Source organism: Archocentrus centrarchus, chromosome 24 (assembly GCF_007364275.1).
Source record: "Archocentrus centrarchus isolate MPI-CPG fArcCen1 chromosome 24, fArcCen1, whole genome shotgun sequence".
Taxonomy (NCBI): domain Eukaryota; kingdom Metazoa; phylum Chordata; class Actinopteri; order Cichliformes; family Cichlidae; genus Archocentrus; species Archocentrus centrarchus.
Genome location: NC_044369.1, coordinates 1,162,225 through 1,181,919, shown reverse-complemented (window position 1 = coordinate 1,181,919; position 19,695 = coordinate 1,162,225). Strand labels below are relative to the sequence as shown.

General features: G+C 44.6%; 1 protein-coding gene across 3 annotated transcripts in view; it reads left to right on the top strand.

The window, feature by feature from the left end:
- The window catches only part of mei4 (meiosis-specific, MEI4 homolog (S. cerevisiae)), a 57,610-nt gene extending 40,049 nt beyond the window's left edge, over positions 1-17,561 (top strand). For all 3 annotated transcript variants that reach the window (XM_030722156.1, XM_030722155.1, XM_030722154.1), the window contains one exon: positions 17,225-17,561. In XM_030722156.1, coding sequence (XP_030578016.1) covers positions 17,225-17,485 — 261 coding nt within the window. In that variant the 3' untranslated portion in view covers positions 17,486-17,561. The remainder of the gene's footprint in view (positions 1-17,224) is intronic.
- The last annotated feature ends 2,134 nt before the right edge of the window (positions 17,562-19,695 follow it).

Here is a 19,695-nt window from a genome sequence, read left to right as displayed (position 1 = left end):
CTAACTTTAGCAACCTTAGAAGCTCGTGATGTCGGCAAAGGAGAGAGCTGATTAACAAAGGTTGTATTGAGGGTGTTAGCAGTTGTGTAGTAGTAGTAAAAACTCGTATATTCTTGGAAAGTGCTGCTAATGTTTCTCGTTGATCACAGAGAGTAAACCAGGACAAGCTTTTATTGCAGAGGCAATAAGTAACACATGAGTTTAATAAATGTGTTCATGGGCACAAACACAACCCAGTGAAGGACACACACAACCCCAGCCAAGCATTAGAGCCCATTGGTGGCTCGATTTCTGCTTAAACAGCATGAAGATCTCTCTGCGTCTGCTGTTGCACGTGATCTGAAGAACGGTGAGATTAAACAGGAGGAGGCGAATAAACTGATGGACAATTAGCTACAGATCAAAGCTGTCCTGTGTCCTCACAGCAGGCCGCCCTCGTTAGAGGAAGGGTCGAACCAGCCGATCAAAGTCACCTGAGAGAAGTGAACCTGGGAGCGTCTGCGGCGTTACCGTCAAACTCACGTGCATCAGTGCACAAACACACAGTGGTCATACCAAACAGGCTTTTAACGTCCTCCCCGTCATTTACAAACACATTACTGCCTGAATCTGAAGTTTAGTATCTCTGCAGTTACTTCATGTCATAAAATGGGTTAAAATTAGTGCTGGGGGGGTGTTGGTCTGTTGGTGGACGATCCAAGTGGCAAGAACTGAAAAATTCATGCTGAAGTGCCAAAAAGTCCCCACAGAGTGTACAACAGAAATAGCCACGTTTACAGCCTGATACAGGAGACAGTTCTGGTGTCTGTAGATACCCCCCCCCCCTTCATAATAACTGTGGAGGGATTCATTTCTGTATAACTTATTCGTTTGGATGGAGTTAAGGCTTAAAGTTGGGGCTGCGGCTCATAACGAGTCATTAAACTGGAACTTTTGACTGTGTCTTTGCTCTTGTTGCCTTTTGGAGCATTTTAATACAAGTTTCTGAGTCTTCTCAGAAACTTGTATTAACACAGTCTTCTCCACAGTCTTCTCCTGTGTGGTGTAGACCAGAGGTCCCCAACCTCTGGGCCGCGGACTGGTACTGGTCCGTGGGTCATTTGGTACTGGGCAACACTTAAAGAATAAATAACTTACATTATTTCTGTTTTACTTATTATCTGAGTCTGAATGTTTTATTTTGAAAAATGGGTGGATTCTCTCCGTTACATCTGTCTGTCTCAGTCACATGATACGTTACAGCTAAAATTAAACCCACAAGCTTCACTGGATCCTGTGCCTGTCTAACGAATTCAGTTGGTTGACCTACATAATGCTCATATAAAGCACTTTGAGTGCTCAACTAGAGTAGAAAAGCACCATATAAGAACGAGTTTATTTACCATTTATATTTAGCAACACGGGGATAGCAGTGAGGCGGACGCAGCCAAGTCAAGCTGAAATCAAAGCTTCCTGTTACCGTAGGGATCCTGACAGTGTATTGGTGCTCCAGACGATACTTAGTGAGGTCGAACTCGGCCAACCCAAAAAGTAACAAAAACGAGTTGCAGAGAAACAAGCTGAGGGTTCACACTGATTCAGCATTATGGTGAGTTGTATTTTTCATGCACTTTATTTTTGCATTTGCGGTGTATCTTATTTTGAAGGCACGTTTAAACATTACCATGGCGACTGGAGAGCGTTGGATGTTACTCATGTTACGAGGATGCTGCTGATAAAGTTGCATACGAGTACACAGTGGATTCATGTTTATTATATTTAGGAAATATTTCAGTTTTGATGATGGTCGTATCTTTTATTTTGACGTATTTATCCGCCACACCTTAAAGGCCATTCTGTACTTAAAGGCCATTAAACCGGTCCGTGGCTCCAAACAGGTTAGGAAAACCATTTAAGACGTCTGTGCATCTGATTTGGTGAATAAAACTGTAGTATTTTATTAGTGTATTCCTGGGTAGGGATTAGCAGGTACCTGTGTCTGTGCGTTGGACCTCTGCAGTCTGCTACCTGAAATTCTAGCTCTCCAAATAAAGCCACTCCTGGTTTGAAAACACTGCAGCTTGAAAATGTGGAGTGGTGATGCCACGGTGGCTACGTGCACATTTCTCTAGAGTCTGTGGGTCCATCCTCATTTTGAACCTGAGGAGTTGTGCAGATCGCTTTATTAAAGGTTGTACACAAGACACAATCACAAAGATCAGAATTAGCTGGACTCCCCTTCAGGGCCATCTCCATGTGCACCTCTGGACCAGCTGCTGTTTTCAGATGTGCTGGATCTGCTCCGGGTGTCCAAACAGCAGCTCTTCAACTTGAATTTCATTTTCTGTTCTAATGATGTCTCTCGCTCACACCAGATCTTATCAAAAGCCAAACCAGCATGACCGGCTGTGTAGTTGGAGGTTGCAGCATCGGTTTATGGCTGCATGAACAGTGATGTTTACCTACACACTGAAGTACAGTTCAGCAGTGATGCAGGTCCGTCTTGGCCTCGATGGCCTGTTCATTTAGTTTACTAAACTTTGCATGGTCAGAGTTTTCAGGGTTTTCTGAGGTGTTGCTCTTTAAAACCAGCAGCTCAGCCCGGTGATATGAACCACTTTGTTTGGACGTTAAACTGAAAGTGAACTCCAATAAAATGTCCCCGCTGCAGAGGAGTGCTGTGAGCATAAAACTGCAGCAAAGGCCGTTTGGTTAATAGTCTGATAACCTGAGTGAATGCATCATACTTCAGGATGTTATTATTCTGGATTATTGTATGTGTATAATCTAGAGGCTGAGAGTCCAATAGAAGAAGAAACAAAGAGTCAAGCTTGTTTTTCAGCTCTGGCATTTCTTCTCGATCACGACTTTCAGTCGGGAACGCCGCTGTCAGATCAGCCGCCTCCAGTCGACAAATATGACAGAACTGTAACTCTGACCGCCGCAAGAGACCATTTAACACAAAAGAAAATAATCATCCAACCCAGCAGAACAACTTAGGTTTCTGATCATGTGATGAACTCAAAGAAAACAAGAGGACACAGTCTGTGTGTGTGTGTGTGTGTGTGTGTGTGTGTGTGTGTGTGTGTGTGTGTGTGTGTGTGTGTGTGTGTGTGTGTCTCAAACCTGTGTTCTTCCACCTCCTCGGGCAGCCGAGATGTCAGATATGAGCTGAGAGAACACCGACTTGGATGAGATTGGATCGATTTTCTGTCAGCTGAATCAATGGATTGTCAGGGGACCACCCTGAATGAGGTGGTTGGGTTGGACGGGGGGGGGGGGGGGGGGGGGTACATGGGTCGGAGAGGCTTCTGAAAGGACGAGGAGGAGAGGAATAAATGTGTTTGTGGGAGTTGTTTCCTGCTCTGGGCAGAAGGCTGTTTGTGGTCGTGCTGCATGTACACCTGAAGCAGTCACTGCAGGATCATCAGGAATAACCTGCCTGCTTCCCTTTAGGGTCGGGCTGCTTTGTTTTCACCTGTGGGGAAGATTGGGTGTAGTCCTCACAGCCAAACAGTTATTATAGTTTTATTTTCCAGAGTGGGTTTTGCTGGTTTCACTTTAGCTTTCATTGGTTTCAGTGTTAATTTGATGCTGCAGGTGAGACTGAGGAAAATCAGGTCTTATAATAAAACCAGAACATTGTAGAAGCAGCTGACTCATCAGGCAAACTGTGATAACCAATGTTACCAAATTAATGAATACTAAAGCCAAGGTTATTTCCTCTGTATTTTAGATTTATTTTAGTTTTACAAGTTCACATGTCTAGTTTATAATCTATTTGTTAGTTTGGCTGCAGTGAACTGTAATAACCTTCAAACCAGAACAATCGGATCAAACTTCTGTGTGGAGTTTGCATGTTCTCCTCGTGTCTGCGTGGGTTCTCCGGGTTCTCCAGGTTCCTCCCACAGTCCAGAGACATGCAGTTAGTGGGGTTAGGTTAACCTGTGGCTCTGAGTCGCCTGTAGGTGTGACTGTGAGTGTGAGTGGTTGTGTTCTGCCTCTGTGTGTAAGCCCTGTGACAGACTGGTGACCTGTCCAGGTGAACCCTGCCTCTATGACAGCTGCGATGGGCTCCAGTGACCCTGAATTGGATAAGCAGAAGAAAATGGATGGATGTTGATGATTTTACTAGTCTGTGCCGCTCGAAGCTGGGCCGCACGTGGCCATAAACTCCAGCTGTAACACGGAGCTGGCCAATGTTGTAGGAAAGTTGTGGGTCGAGTGCGAGTTAAACCTCTTTGGATGGTGACGCTCTGCAGGATGACTGACAGCGTTGTTGTGGAGTGTGGGCTGAAAGCTTCTCACTCTCCCTGTGGGCTTTCCTCTGCACTCCGGTGACAGATGGATCCGTCCTTGATCGGTAAATTACTGCCCTTCACACTCACGGCCCGGCACAGCTTTATTATGTGCCCTCCCCCTCTCTGCTTTCGCTGCCTCTCACTCTTTCGCTCGGCCTCTGATGCCCCCCCCCCCCCCCCCCCCCTCCTGTCACATTGGCTTTCTGGGCCTTTTACATTTTCTGTGAACCACCTTTCCTCTCCTCTTCTGTGTGCCGTCCATTTTCCCCTCCATCCCGGATCTGTGCTCGTTTTTTATAATGCTGCAGGTGCAAATAATAAAGCGGAGCCTCATGAAACAGAGTATTGACATAAACCCTGCAGTGACTTCATCAGCATTGCAAACAGACGTACAGTGGTGAGTCACCCAAGGCTGAAAGCTAATTAGCACCATTTATCTGCTTTAAAGGAGTTTTGTCAATTAGCACTTTGATGTGAGAGTTTTTGAAAGCAGCACTAAGCATCTCCTGAAGCTCCTCTGAAGGACTGGAGGCCAGAAATCACAGGCTGTTCTCATGTAAAGGCTCAATCCTTTGGTGTGTGCGTTCCTTGATGGCTGCAGTGATACAGGACGCCGAGCGCAAACGTTTTGTTGTTTCGTCTTCACGCACAGACCGTTGGGTTCAGCTTTTATCGGAGCGGGCTACAGAGAGGGTTCGGTTTTGTGACGTGAATGTCAGGATCAAAGGTGTGAGCCTTCGTTAGCTCTGTTGAATTGATTGGGTTCACCACAGGTGGACTTGAGTCACGTTTTCCACACACGCCGAGCTTAGAGGATGCATCTGGCCTCAGGTCAGAGCCGCAGCAGAGAAGCAAAGAAGCTGAAGACGTCTGTAAATCTGGCACGTTTCCACTTTATGGCTCTTATGGGTGTTGTCATTTATAAATTAAAAAATATAGATTGTTGTGCATATTTAATATTGTCCAAAAGGGCGGGACATTTGAAAAACACACTGTCAGTGTTAAAGGGTTGAATAACATATAAAATGCCTTTATTCTCATTTAACCATAAAAACCCCACTCCACCCTGTGTCCTCATGCAAGCCTTCCTCCTGAGGTCATGTTCTACCAATAGAAATCACAAGGAGGTTTCTGGTGCAGCACCATACACCTCTTTGTGACCAATATCACCTGGAAACTACCAGCAACTAGTTGCTGCTTGCAATCGGAGGTTGTCAGGGGTTCACTGACTGGTCTCTAGGCCTGCGTGACTGAGGCTAACTCCCTGATGAAGGCCCGTGTACATGTTGAGGATAAAAGCATTATCTAAAAAGTGAGCACTTAAACCTATTGAAGCATTTTGGCCTCTATCAGCTGTTGGTCTGACAGTCACATTTCCTGTCTGGTTCAGTCTGCAGCAGCAGCTCTAACACTGCTGCTGCTCAGCATTGAACAACACTAAGACAGTAAGACACCAATCTGATTAAGACAGGCAGGGCAAGTTTCAATAACAAGGCTTTTACATTAAAATATAGATTATTAAGGTGTAATAAGCATCAACATACGACAGCATGGCAGCATTTAAGTGGAAAAAGTGCTAAATATGACAGCTAAGAAGCTTCAAGAAGCTGGTAAAAGTGGAACATGTAGCAGCTTATAAGGTCAAAACCCGTTTCAAAAGTTTGCTGACTTTGTCCCAAGATAAGGCTCTTATGGGCCTTTACCCACAATACAAAGCGCCTTGAGGCGACAGTTTGTTGTGATTTGGCGCTATATAAATAAAATTGAATTGAATTGAATTGAATTAAGGTTTTAAAAGCTCTTTCTTTCTCCTGGGAGTCCAAATTCATTTAGTATTCGCTCTGGTTACGCCTTAAGATACAGATATGAACATATTTGTGTTTTCTTTGCCAAAATAAAAACAAATCTAATTCCTTTAAGATTTAAAAAGCCAATTTTTGGGAACTTTGACTTGAATTCTGTGGTTGCAGCTCCTGCTGTGTTCAATCATGTGCAGCTGAAAGTATTTGGGGTTTTTAGCTGATAGTCGGACCACATTCGATCTTATCTCCCTGGACTCATTTCTGTGGTTATATGCTGCTCCATCGCTCTTCATTCTTGTTTCCTTCCACTGGAGAAACTCTGATTAGCACCTTAGCATTATTGTCCCTCCATCAGCATCAGACGGTGTGCGTTACTGTGGCTCAGTCAAAGCGTTACAAGCTCCGGGTCTAATCAAATGGACGATTAAATCCCTTTCAGGGCACCACGCTTTAATCTCAGGGCAGCTGATGTTATCTGGGTCGTGGTGCTTCAGGCTGCCTCGCTGCATACAGATCTAAAAGGGTTGCTAAGTGCAGGTTCTCCACCTCCACCCATCCACCTCAGCGCAAATGGCCTTTCACATTTCCAGATCCCCGTAGAGGTAGTTAACAGGTTTGTCCCAGCTTGTAGCCGATGTCTAAACACAATTTGCGCGGCACTGAACAGCACTAAGATTGTGGTGCTTCAGGCTCATTATTGTCTCTGCGACAGCCGAACCTCCTGCAGAGAATCGCCTCAGCTTCCTGTTGGTCACCTTAAACGCCAGCATCACACTCCCCTGCACGGTGCATTGAGGGACAGTCTTCTGCTTGACCTCAGCCTCACCTGAACCCTCCCATCAGCCTCAGGCTCAGGTCGCTCAGCGGGATCAGTGATGATGTTGAGATGTAGAGGTTCATGATGATGTTGTGGTTTGGCCTGGAATGCGATATCTAGTCCCATCACTGTCAGCCTGTGGCCGCCTGGGTCCCCGAGGAGGACTAACGAGCCAACGGACCTGCCTGTCTCGCAGCTTCTCCTTTCCATGCAGATATCTCCGGTTGGGGTGGCTGTAGCTCAGGAGGTAGAACAGGTCACCTATGATTCCTGGCTGCTCCGGGCTGCATGCCAAAGTATCCTTGGGCAAGATACTGAACCCCAAGTTGCACTTCGATGCAAGCGTTGGAGTATGAATGTGTGTGAGTGTTAGCCAATAAACGCACTTAGCTTTGTTACACATCGAAGTGCTTGTATGAATGGGTGAATGCAAACGTGCTGTATAAGCGCTTTGAGTGCTCAGAGTAGAAAAGAACTATATAAGAACAAGTCCATTTACCCTCTGCTGTCTCCAGCCTGGTTTCTTGTGTCTTTCTGCTCTGTGGTTCTGTGCTAACATCTGGAATAGTGCAGCCTTCGGAGATAATGATTAGTTTGTGGCTGGTGCCTTTTTGCATATTCTAAACAAGGGGTCGGCAACTTTTACCATTAACTTTTTAATCAACTTTTAACCCAACCAAAAATCTCTAAAGCATACCTGTGAGGTGTAATTTAGTTTATCAATATTACTGTTAGGTGTAAATAATTGACCTTACAGGCTGTTTATAATGATTTAGTCCTTCAGCTACGTGCAGCCCTCAGACCTGTAAACAGTGTTAAACACCATTAAATGCATTTTAAAATGTTAACAGATCAACACAATCAGCTCAGCAAGTGTAAAGAAACTGCAGACAGAGCTCCTGTTCAGGGATGGACCTTCTCACTGAAGCACAAGTTTTATTATTTTCTTAGTTCTGCTTCTGCTGCATGAAAAATAATTTTTTAATATTATATCGAATGTGCTGAATGAACACAAAAAGACAAACTCTGCAAATAGGAGTTTGTTTCTGCATCGTCTTCTGATTTTCCCTCTGTGTTCTTCTGCTGCTCCCACAGCTTTAACAGGAGGCTTATTTGGATTTGTTTGCTCATTAAAATCATCTGCTGGATTATAAAAGATGAGGAACATTACCCGAGGGAGATTTTATCCTCTCAGACCCACAGAAGCACCCACTGATGGAAGGGTCTCAGTTTATTACAAATTCTCTTTAACATCTCTTTGGTTTAGAGAGGCTGGTGGATGGAGCAGCAAAGATAACATGCTGCTCGTCTTCAGTCACATTGTTACAGACAGAACTGCAGCATGCGGACACTTTTGTTTTGTCAGTGGTTGGACTGTAATTCTGCAGTTGTACTTAATACTGACTCTTTTTGGCAGAGCATTAAAGGAGTGCTTAGATGTGTTGTTGAGTTTCTAGCTGAGGGGGAAATGGAAGACCAATTATTTTAAGTATATGGTGATTTTTACCTTGACTTTTTGGGACAGATACTCTGAGAAGAGGGAGAAAAAGTCTTTTGATTGGTGCATCGTGGTTGTACTTTGGATTGGACACGATAACAACCCCATTAAATCCTGCAGGCCATAACTCTGGAAGAGGACCGGATCACACCCTCAGAATTTAGATAAGTGGTCTGCTGAAATGTTGCAGATGTGTTTGAAAGATGCAGAATCTTCTTTAGTGCAGTGGCTGCCATCACATGGATTTTTATGAATGCTGTTCCCAGCGAGCTCCAGCCTGTTATCGTTCCTGGGGCAGCAGTTCGTGTATTTTTTAAGGAGACAGGATCTTATAGATGCACTCGATGCGTCCGCTGGTGCTGTAAGAAGCCACTTATAAAGGACTCTCTGACATCCCATTAATTTCATGTGGTGGGTATGATGATCTGTACCAAAATATCATTTGGTTCTTTACCTGCATGGCACACGTCAACATCTCAGCCTAAAAAATGAAGCCAATGTGGAAACACCTAAACCTGCAGTTCCTCTAATGTCCACTAGAGGCTGGCTCTGCTTAGCCAGGTTAAAATGTCCACCTTTAGAACAGAAATGAACGTTTTTGTAGCCTGATACAGAAACTGTTTATGTCTCTGTGGATAGTTTCACCCATCATAACAGCTGGATGTAGGTGAAGCTTTGTTTTATGCCCAGGTTAGTTTATTGTGCTTACAGGGAGCGCTGAGGCCCAGGTTCAAACAAAATCACCACTAACTAAACTAGTTGTGCTTTTGGTGCATTCACTTCTCATTCACATTGAATAAGAAGCAGAGTTTTGCCTCGCCTGAATACAATCACATTGAAAACCCATAAACATTCACCCCTCGCAGCCAATGGGATGAGGTTTCTGTGTCAGGTAAAGGTGAACATCAATCATTGAGGTGCAGCTGCCCAGAGGTGGTGATGGTGAAGCTCGTCCTCCATTTCTGATGGTTGGGAGCATCTGTGGGAGGATCTCAGCCGAGGCAGCATGGATCCGTCCTTTTAAAGCCCCACAGAAGCAGATCTGCATTGATTTCCTGTCTGTCCATCTTTGCAGAGACTTTGAGTGGACAAAAACTTTCCTTTGCATTTGGTGTGAACAAACCAACACTGTTAATGAATGCAGCTCACTAACCAAGCTTGCTGCTGATCACTCTCTCACTTCAAACTAAAGCTAACATGGTAGCAACCCAGAAGCTAAGGCTGAGTTTATGGGTTCAGCTGCTGGTTTCAGGTCAGTCTTTGCTGCCTTTTAAAATACAGCCTATGAGATCTGGCCACACGGACCTGCGTCACTGCCTTCAAAAAAACACCACCCGCCTTTAAACCAACTGAAGAATGAATCTTACTGGAGAAAATGGGGAAACTTTGGGAGCTTGTTGCTATTCTTAATCAGATTTGATAAGTGAGGAGGCCCAGCAGGTCCTCTGAGAGCGTTTCTGTCTCCTGCAGTGGTGCTCGGCCCTCGGTCTGTTTCTATATGCTCCTCACAGATGCTCCATCACTGCTCCCTCCGGATTCTCGTTCCAGTTATTGATTTCTGCCGTTCATTGAATCTCTCTTCACGGCTTCATAAATTTCGTGGGCATGTGAGTGTTTGACAGGTCGGAGATTAAAATGGAATATCTCGGCTCCCTCTCACCAACCTCACGGGCATAAAGCAGCTCGACCTCCTCGATGCTGCTCTGCTGTCGTCAAATCAAACTGGTGAACTTGTTTCGAGAGGTTTAAATCTGGTGTGTGTCCACCACATCTGCAGACGATAAAGCATTTAGGCTGCATATAGTTCAATGTTTCCATTACGGTTCTAATCTTGGAAAACTTCCCTCTTATCAATGGTTCAAAACACACAAATAATTAATTTGAATGGTTTCAAATGGAGAAAAACTGACTTTTCTGAAGTTGTATTCAGAATCCTGTCAACTGATTTACGGTGACTTTTCTCTTATGGTGTCAGTGGCATTGATGTGACATATTATCATAGCCATTAAATGATGTAGTTTTTCTTGTGACGTTCATCATCAAGTTGACTGAACAGTTTAACTTCCCTCAGTGTGACCTCTGGCCTCTTTTTCTTGCTCAGTATCTATGATGAAGCCAAAAGTCATTTAATCAAGCCAGTCAGGTAATAATTAAAAGGAAAATTTTGAGTATGATTTACAGAGCAAAATGGATGTGCAGTGAATCAGTGTAACATGTATTTAACCTGCTATGTTGTTAAGAAGACAGTCTTATTTTAAATGGCAGAGCCTCTGGAGACACTGACACCCTATGGTATGATATTATTGCAGTACTTCACTCAGGATACGATATTATTGTGATTTTTAATATTTTGAGATGTGCTGAGTATTCAATAACACACATTTAGATTTATCACTTTTAGTTAAACTTTGCCAGTGTTTAATCCAGTAAGATAAAGTTTTCTTACTTTTTGCTACAAAATGAGATTGTCCACAGCACAATACTGTCACTAAAGTCTGCCATAAACGTTGGCCTAGGATGGAGTCAGTCTGCCATCAGCCTGCCGTCAGTCTGCCGTCAGTCTGCCATCAGCCTGCCATCAGTCTGCCGTCAGTCTGCCGTCAGCCTGCCGTCAGTCTGCCGTCAGTCTGCCGTCAGTCTGCGAGTGAATGGGGTCAAGTGGGCGATCACATGCAATCTGTCTCTGATAATACAGCAATTAACTGTGATAAAAATCACATATCTGTTGGTGTGTACATGGACACAATTTCAGATTCATATATAGGAATATAACCAGAATGCAACCAGCTGGCAGCCCGGTGAGTCGAGTCCCCTCAGGTTGTGCTCGCTGACAAAAACTCGCTCAGATGGATGGCAGCATGTCGGCAATCTGCCCGCATTAATAAAAGGTTGCAAACCTTCGACTGTCTCTGAGAGTGACTGCAGTCGGTCTGAGTCAGACTGCAACCGTTTGCAGAAAGGTTGCCTCCTCTCAGGTGACCTGTGCAACCACCTTGTGATTTAAAGTGGTCATGAGTGTGGAACATCTTCAAGCTCTGGGCAACCATTTAGTCACCACGAGTTGGTCACAGAAAGAGAAAAAAATTCAATAAAACCAGGCAGTCGTTTTATTTTATTATTTTGTTGCTGTCCTACTTTTACTCGTGTGACTGAGCCAACGGCTCGCTCTGAGTTAGCAGGTAGCTTTGTTAAGCTGAGTGTGTCCAGTGTCTGTGGTTTTTCACTTGAGTGGATTTGATGTTTCAGTATTTTAATTTATTTAACAGCATATCGATATTTGGTGTCCCCGTAACCCTGTTTTACCCGACGTCAGAGGAAGCTCGTGAGTGCTAAAATGGTAACTGAGACCAAAAATCTAAACTCACTCTGAATGTGTTCAAACAGCAGTTAAGCAAACAGGACGTAAAGCTGTGCTCTCCTCTGCAGCTGCTGTGCTCAGCTGAACGCTGCTGTTTGTTTTAGTGATGGTCCTTCATGCTGAACAGGCTCTCCTGGTGGAGTTACTGTGCCACTGTACTCGTGTGACACAGTCCTGGATTACTCTGCTAATCAAAGCAGCTTCCTCACAACAGCAGGAAGCCTCTCCTCTCTGCAGAGCGCTGCACCATAACCCGTAACAATGACACGTCCTCATGGTGACGTTCTGGGAGGTCAAACAGAGCATCAGAGGTTAGAAGGAGGTGCCTCCCCACAGCCTGCTGGACCTGAAGTCAGAGACTCCTGTGATGGTCGGAGCTGCGATTAAAGGTTTGGATCTCGGCTGAAGTTCAGGCCCAGCTGTAACATTAAAGCATGTAAGCTCATTCTACTGAGTCTCTGATATCAGATAATGAGCCCATGAAGGGCCGGGTCACCTGGTGAGAAGTGTTCCTGATAACGAAGAGGCCCCTCACACTGAGCGCTTTATTTTTTTAAATCCCAATAACAAGTTCTCTGCTGCTCAGGAGACAGACAGCAGCTGGCAGAGCTGCTTTTCCCCATAACTGAATATTAATTTCACAGCTGAAGGTCGAGTTTTTTGCTTAAATTGATTATATAATCAAATCATGACAGACTGGTTGACAGCCCTCCTGAGACCAGTGCAGAGCTTTGGTTGTTTTTCTGCTGTTAAAATGAATGATGATGTTCTCAGTGCACTTATCCATCCATGTGAGCAGCGTTCGCTGAGCTCTGATTTCCACGATCGCAGCTTCACGTCTTCATCGGTTTCAAACGGGTCGGCCGCCCTCGCCGGTCGGCGCTACAAAGATGTGAAACGGGACGGAGTCAGAGCTGGTCGAGTCGATCGTATCTCTAACAGAGACTCGTGAAGCCCCGCCTTCACGGCAGATGACACCCTCTCCATCTCGCTGACAGCTGGCTGTGTGGCCTCCTCGTGTTTCAGCAGATATAATGATGTGCTGAGAGCATATATGCAGCATAAACTCACGGTTCAAATGCAGAGCTGACAGCACTGTAACCTGCTGTCACGCTCACACTGACTGACATGCCTCTAAATAAACAGCACAGTTACATAAGCCGGAGCTCTGCGTGTGTGTGGAGCTGCTGCTGCAGTTTGAAACACCACAGCTTCAAATTATTTTAGAAATGTGTGACCTCTAAATGTTTGATTTATATAAAGTGAAATTCTTATGCTCATTTACAGCTCTGTATTTTTACTCTTGAGTAGCTTTGCATGATCAGCAGTTTAAAATAATCCTCCTTTACCTCACGCTGGGCCTCATGCAGCCCTCAGTTCACCCTCTGTCTGAAAAAAGCAGCTTAAGCTCCTCCCCCTGTAACCCACCTTTCTCCTCCTGGTCCTGCTGCTGGGTCGATGCCCTTCCACAGTCCCGCTGTCCTTGTGGCATCTCCTCCACACTCCTGAGATGGTGCTGGGAGGCGCAGCAGACCTTCTTGTGATGGCACATATGGACGTGCCACGCTGGAGGAGCTGGACTTCCTGTGCTACCCTGGATGGACCATCTCAGCAGTAATGAGGACGCTAAGAAGAAGCAGAGAAACTCAGTGAGGAGGGAGGGGACCTTTGTGGGGCTGTCTGCTTGTTTCACAGCGGTTTCTGCTTCCTGACTGAACAGTTTGTTACTCCGTGATGATCGAGGGTTAGCGGTGTCTTATGGACTGAGCCGGCGGTAAAAGTTCGACTTGCTGGCTCAGCCAATAAACACCCGTTGAGTACGTTTGTATTCTTGGATGTGCACTGAGGCCCAAACGTTTTTGGATTACAGCACATTTTTGTAGTTTTGCCACGACAGAAGCTTTTAAATCAGACAGTCCAGATGTGATTGAAGGCTTTAATTCAGAGGCTTTAACAAAAGTACTTCATCAGGAATTACAGAGATCAACATTTTTATTCAGTCCTCCATTTTCAGAGGCTCAGAAATCATTGGGAAAACTTAATTCTAAACACAAGGACTGTTTCTAAGACTTGAACATGAAAATCCTTCTTTGGTTTGTCAGCTTTTAAACTGCTGTTCTTTGGGCCTGCTGAGCTGCTGGGGTTAAGTGTTCCTGCAGCTCTGACCTGGGAAAATATCTGAATAGTTCCTCAATACAGACATGAAGTCAGGACCAGGGGCGGACTGGGGAGAAAAAGTGGCCCGGGAGTTCCTGACAGACTGGCCCTATATATATATATATATATATATATATATATATATATATATATATATATATATATATATATATATATATCTGTATGTGTGTGTGTGTGTGTGTATACTGTATATGAATCTATACATGGCACGTAGTGTATATGACTTTTATTGTCATATGGACAATATTACTTCCAGCAATAATATGACTACAATAATACAATAATATGATGTAACAAAATAACTAACAAACTTAACAATTCGACCCTGACAAAATACAGGGGAAAAACAACTGGAAAGCTACTGAAACCTACATTGTTCACTCAGTGAGTAACCTCTGCAGCAACCGACTCTTTTCTGCTACACCATCTATAATTTTATCACTCTCCAGCATCTTTAGGACATCTGTCTGAGTAGCCATGAGCATGAAAGCCTCAAGGTGCTGTTGTGAAAGAGGAAAAAGGTCTAATGTCTCTGGTTTGGGTCTGGTGAAATACTCAATCTCTGATTGATGGGCATCTAGGCCTTCCTCTTGAGTCACATCTCTCTCTGTAGAATCATCAGATTCACTTTCAGCCTATAAATAATTAGTAATTTTTAATTGAATTAATAGGCCTAAAAAACAACTACACAACCAGTAATAATACTAATACAAAAGCAATAATTAATGATATTAGTAGCTGGTATTAGTGCATCTTTATGGCAATGCGGACTTATTTTTTCACGTTTCAGTAGTGTCAACAGTGTCGCGGAGGGATCACATGATGAGTTAGACCCCCTCAGCAGTGTCAGTGTGCAACTGGCGTCTCTCTCTTGACTTGTCACTCATGGGATACAAACAGGGAGATGTAATTAATGTGGCATTAGTATGGACAAGGCTTTTCCAGTTCGTGACTACTTGTATTAATAAGTGACACAGCTGCTGTATGTTTTCGTAGTCCGGCCCGGATTTTCTGGGACAAGTTTTTTGTTTTTTTTCTGATCTCCGCTGCATGCCGTCAGCCCGCATCAGCTGGCCGGCATGCTCGTTCATGTGTTTACAGGCTCATTCCGCGGCCGCGCGCTAAGCAGATTTGCCTGACTGGAGCGTGGGAGAGGTAACACCGTTAAACAGCAGCGTGACTATGGGCCGGGGCCGCAGTGCGCGGCAATGGCTCCTCCACGGACTGAGTTAAACAGCCGGCGGCCCGGCGGCCCACTAACCCATCGGCCCACCGGGGAAATCCCCGGTAGTAATGTATGCCAGTCCGCCCCTGGTCAGGACTAAACGCCGTCTCATTAGTGATGTTGGTTTTTCCTTCTTAACAGAACTCTGAGACGTCCTCACTGTGAGACATTTGGAGTTCAGGTAATGAGCAAAGTGCAGTGAAACACAGTGATGGTGATCAGGGGGAAAATACATCCTGATTCCAGGAAAGCCGGGACGCTGTGGAAAATGAATAAAAACAGAATTCAATGATCCTCAAATCACATAAACTCAGATTTTATTCACAATAGAACTCATAGAAATAGAAAACATATCAGATAATGTTACGGTCATTCTGACTTTGACTGCAGCATCACGTCTCTAAGCTGTCACAGGTCTGTGTTTCCTGCTGTGCACCCCCCCGCTTTAACATCACTCCATAACTTCCTGTCTGATGGAGGATTCCAGCTGCACAGGAGTCCTGATGCTCCAGATGTTCTCAGCTGCTCAGAGGTCTGGACTGCAGGCCGGGTCAGCACCCGGACTCTCATGCTGCTGGAACAGCTGCAGGATGCAGTTCAGCATCGTCCTGCTGAAGTCTGAAGGAGACGTCTGTGGATGGGAGCTGCTCTGAAACCTGGATACACCTTTCAGCTCTGATGGAGCCTTTCCACATTTCTCCAGATGATGATATTATTGCTGTAGATGATGAGATATTTACAGTCTTCCCAATTTTACATTGAGGAACATTATTTTGAAATTGTTCCATAATTCGTAGACAGCTTTTTTCTCTCTGTGTCGGCAAAGGTGAAGCTGGAGAACCAGGCAGGAAAAACAGAAAATAATGAATCGTGATTTTAAAACATGGCTGTTGACCTGATGGTGTGTGTGTGTGTGTGTGTGTGTGTGAGGGGTTAAGAGGGTGTTATTGTCACATCCTGTCAGCTCTCTGAAGGCTTTAGCTGGGAGGAATACCTGACAGCCATCTGGCGTTTGTTTTTCTTTGTGACATCCCTCACACACCATCTTACACATGCAAACATGACACACACACACTCACACACACACACTCACACACACACACACACACACACACACACACACACACACACACACACACACACAGGCTGAGATGTCGTCGGGATGAAACGCAGCAGCTTCTGCTGCTTTGAATAATTAAACGTTGATTTGTGGTCTCGTGTGTTGTACTTCCTTTCACTCGGTTTGTGCTGTGAAAACAGTCGGATCTCATATTTCTCTTCTTTGATCTGCTGCTAAATAACTCATGGTTTGTTGTTTCATCAACCCCAGCGCTCCGGTTCTTTCAGTAATGATTGGGCTCCTACAGATCCATCAAAAATCTTTAAAGTCATCGATCTGAGTCCCTAAGTCCTTAAATGGTATCAAAATGTCTTAAATCGTTCTTCTAAAAGTCTTCTTCGACACCGGGCTGAGCGGTCACACCCTGGAGCTTCTCACGCCTCCACCTCATCGGTCTGTGTCAGAGACCTGCCAGCGCCTCAGATGGAGCTTCATCGGGTGACGGGAGCTGTTTGGGCGCCTTTTAAAACCCCTTAAAAACATCTGTACATGTGACTGTGTGTCTGAGGGTCACGCTAATGAATCATTTTTAACATCAGCATTCCAAGATGACTTCCTTCTTCTTCCTCTCATCCTTCCTCTTCTACTGCTCATCCTCGTTCTTCTCTGTCTTCTCGTCCTTCATGTTCTTCCCTGTCTCATCCTTGGTCGTCTTTTCTTCCTCCTTGTGCCTCTTTTCCCTGTGATTCTCCTCCTCTTCCTCATGTTAATCTGTGCTGTAGTGGTGAGCGGAGGTCTGGAGTATTTCCATGTTTTCTGTCTTTGTTGGAACGTCAGGAAGTGGATTTTGTTTTTCTTTAGATGGCCCTGGATTAAACTGTGAGACTTTAGTGAGGTTTGATAAATATTGTTCTCATGATTGTCCCGGACCTCAAATCTCACAGAAAGTGTTAACGTGGATCTTTAAAGTGATTCCTGTGTCAGGTAAACTCGTTTCACTTTCCAGGCGCAGCACGGCTCTGTGCTCGACGCGTTTCCTGTCGCCCGGTATCACAACTCGTGCCGCCTGTTTGGCGTCCTGGAGGAGCTCCTGCAGAGGCCTGAGGTGGCGTCCAGGGTGGAGGTGGGGTCGGAGCGGGCGGTTTTCCTGAGCCACGTGGAGCAGCGAGTCTTTCTCCTGTCAGATGAGTTTCCGCTGTTTTCCATCCGAATGTGGAGGATCGGAGGTCTCCTCGGATCTCTGAACAGGCAGGATGGACCAGAGTGAAATCAAACTGACCACAAGGATACATTTATTGATCTCTGATTGTAACCAATCTGACAAAAAGGCCACACCACTAATAAATGAGTGCTTTGATTTTGGATATCTTATTTTACACACACACACACACACACACACACACACACACACACACACACACACACACACACACACACACACACACACACACACACACACACACGTCCTCCAGGAGCACCAGATTAATCTGCCGCTGAAAGCAGTGCAGGAGGCAGAGATCCTGCAGATCCTTAAAACATCTGGAAAGATGTTGAATTATTTTATAAATCAGGTCTTAATCGGCATTCAGATGTTTTGAATCAGTCCTTTAAGAGTCTAAATAAAGAGCCTCTAACACACAGAAGTCTCAGACTCAATAAATGAAAGACAGAGTGATAAATTAAAGTCTTTTTACAGCCTTAATGGGATCTGTTTGTAATTAAATTATCAGCTCCAGCTTCTCTGTCAGCAGATAAGATGTCTTCATTTTATCTGTTTAGATCAAATCATCACAGCCTGTGAAATATTTGTACTTGAGGCCATTTTTAAAGCATCTTTATTCTGCTCAGCGGTGGAAAAATGAGCTGATATTTTCATTTTTACTTCTTCTTCCAGCATTAAAGGAGTCAGCGTTTCATTATCCGTTCAGTTAAAGTGTATCTGATGAACGACACTGAAACATAATGGAAATGATTGATGGTACGCGCTCCCAGGATCGATTTCCCCGTGAAGCCGACGCACACCTGCAGTATTAATAATGACTGAAGCGCCTGACCTTTCATATCACAGCTTTGGGTGTTTAACACTCACTGCAGGTCTGTGAAACTTATTAACTGTTGAAGGTAAGTGTATCAACCTCATATGATGACGTGATAATTGATTTTATTCAGTTAATTCACACATTTGCTCATGCAGGTCTAAAATGACTCCTGTACAAATCTAACATCGTTAACACCAGCGTGACTTAAAGACGCACTTCAGAAAAACGACTTAAGGTTCAGGCTGTGCTAAACGTGATGTTAATGCTTCCTCAGAGATCATGAATGGTTCATGTACAGCAGGTCTGTATGTCTTCATTTTGGCCCATGTGACCCCGACAGGGTGGGGCTCTCAGGACCACCTCAAGGTAACAACACCGCTAGAGTCGGAGTCCCATCAGCTCTGAGAATGACGAAGCTGAAACATCATCCATCCATTCTTCTGTCACGTATCCGGGGCGTGAGACTCTGGCCTGGCTGAAACATCTTCCTGAACCTAAAAAGAAGTCCAGTTAGCTTCAGCTCGAGCTTTTAAGACTTCTCTGATGAACACATGATTTAACTTTTAACAGTGGACACCTTAGAATAGAATAGAACAGAATAGAATAGAACTTAACCCTCTTAATTGGAGGGGAAGGCGAAATGTCAAAAAAGTAGCTTAAAGGGCCAAATTGTAAGTTACTTTTGGACATCAATTCGTGGACTAGAAGTAGGGGGCGGGGCTAGATGCGGCCTGCGGGCCGAGTTTGGGCAAGCCTGTTATACATACAATGAAATTAAACATTATACAACGAATTATATAACGTCATTCTGTCATTATATAATGAAATTTCATTCAAAACAAGCATCCAGAGAAGACGAGACGGAGACGAGAGGGTCGGGGCATTGTGGAGCCAGATGCTATCTCCTAGCCAAAACAGCCGGCAGAACTTGGACTTCAGGTTCGAGCATGTGGAAAATAAAGCAGGGACGGTATTTCCCAGAATGCATCAGATAATGATCACATGAGCATTAAGTTTTCCTGCACTGTAAACAGAGACCAGCAGATAGAAGCTGAAATATGAGGCAGGATGTGCAGCTGATGGGCTCCTCGATTACAGACTGCTCACAAAACCGTGTTCGTTCTTCTGCAGCCAGAAGTGACCACATCCAACAAACTGCATCATAAACTGCAGCTGATCAGTAACAGACACACAACAACAGTTTCACTCATCAAACTTTTTGGATGGTCTGTTACTGCAATTAACTGCACAGCAAGACATTATTCTTATTATCATGACACAGTATTTATCATGGGGGGCAAGCAGTGGATTTGTGGCTTCCTGCTGCCGTGTGAGTGAAATTACTGTAATAACCACATGTTGGCTGTGAAGGACAAGTACTCAGCTTTTGGAAACTTTGAATTTTTCAGGACAAACAGTCACGTGATTACAGTAACAC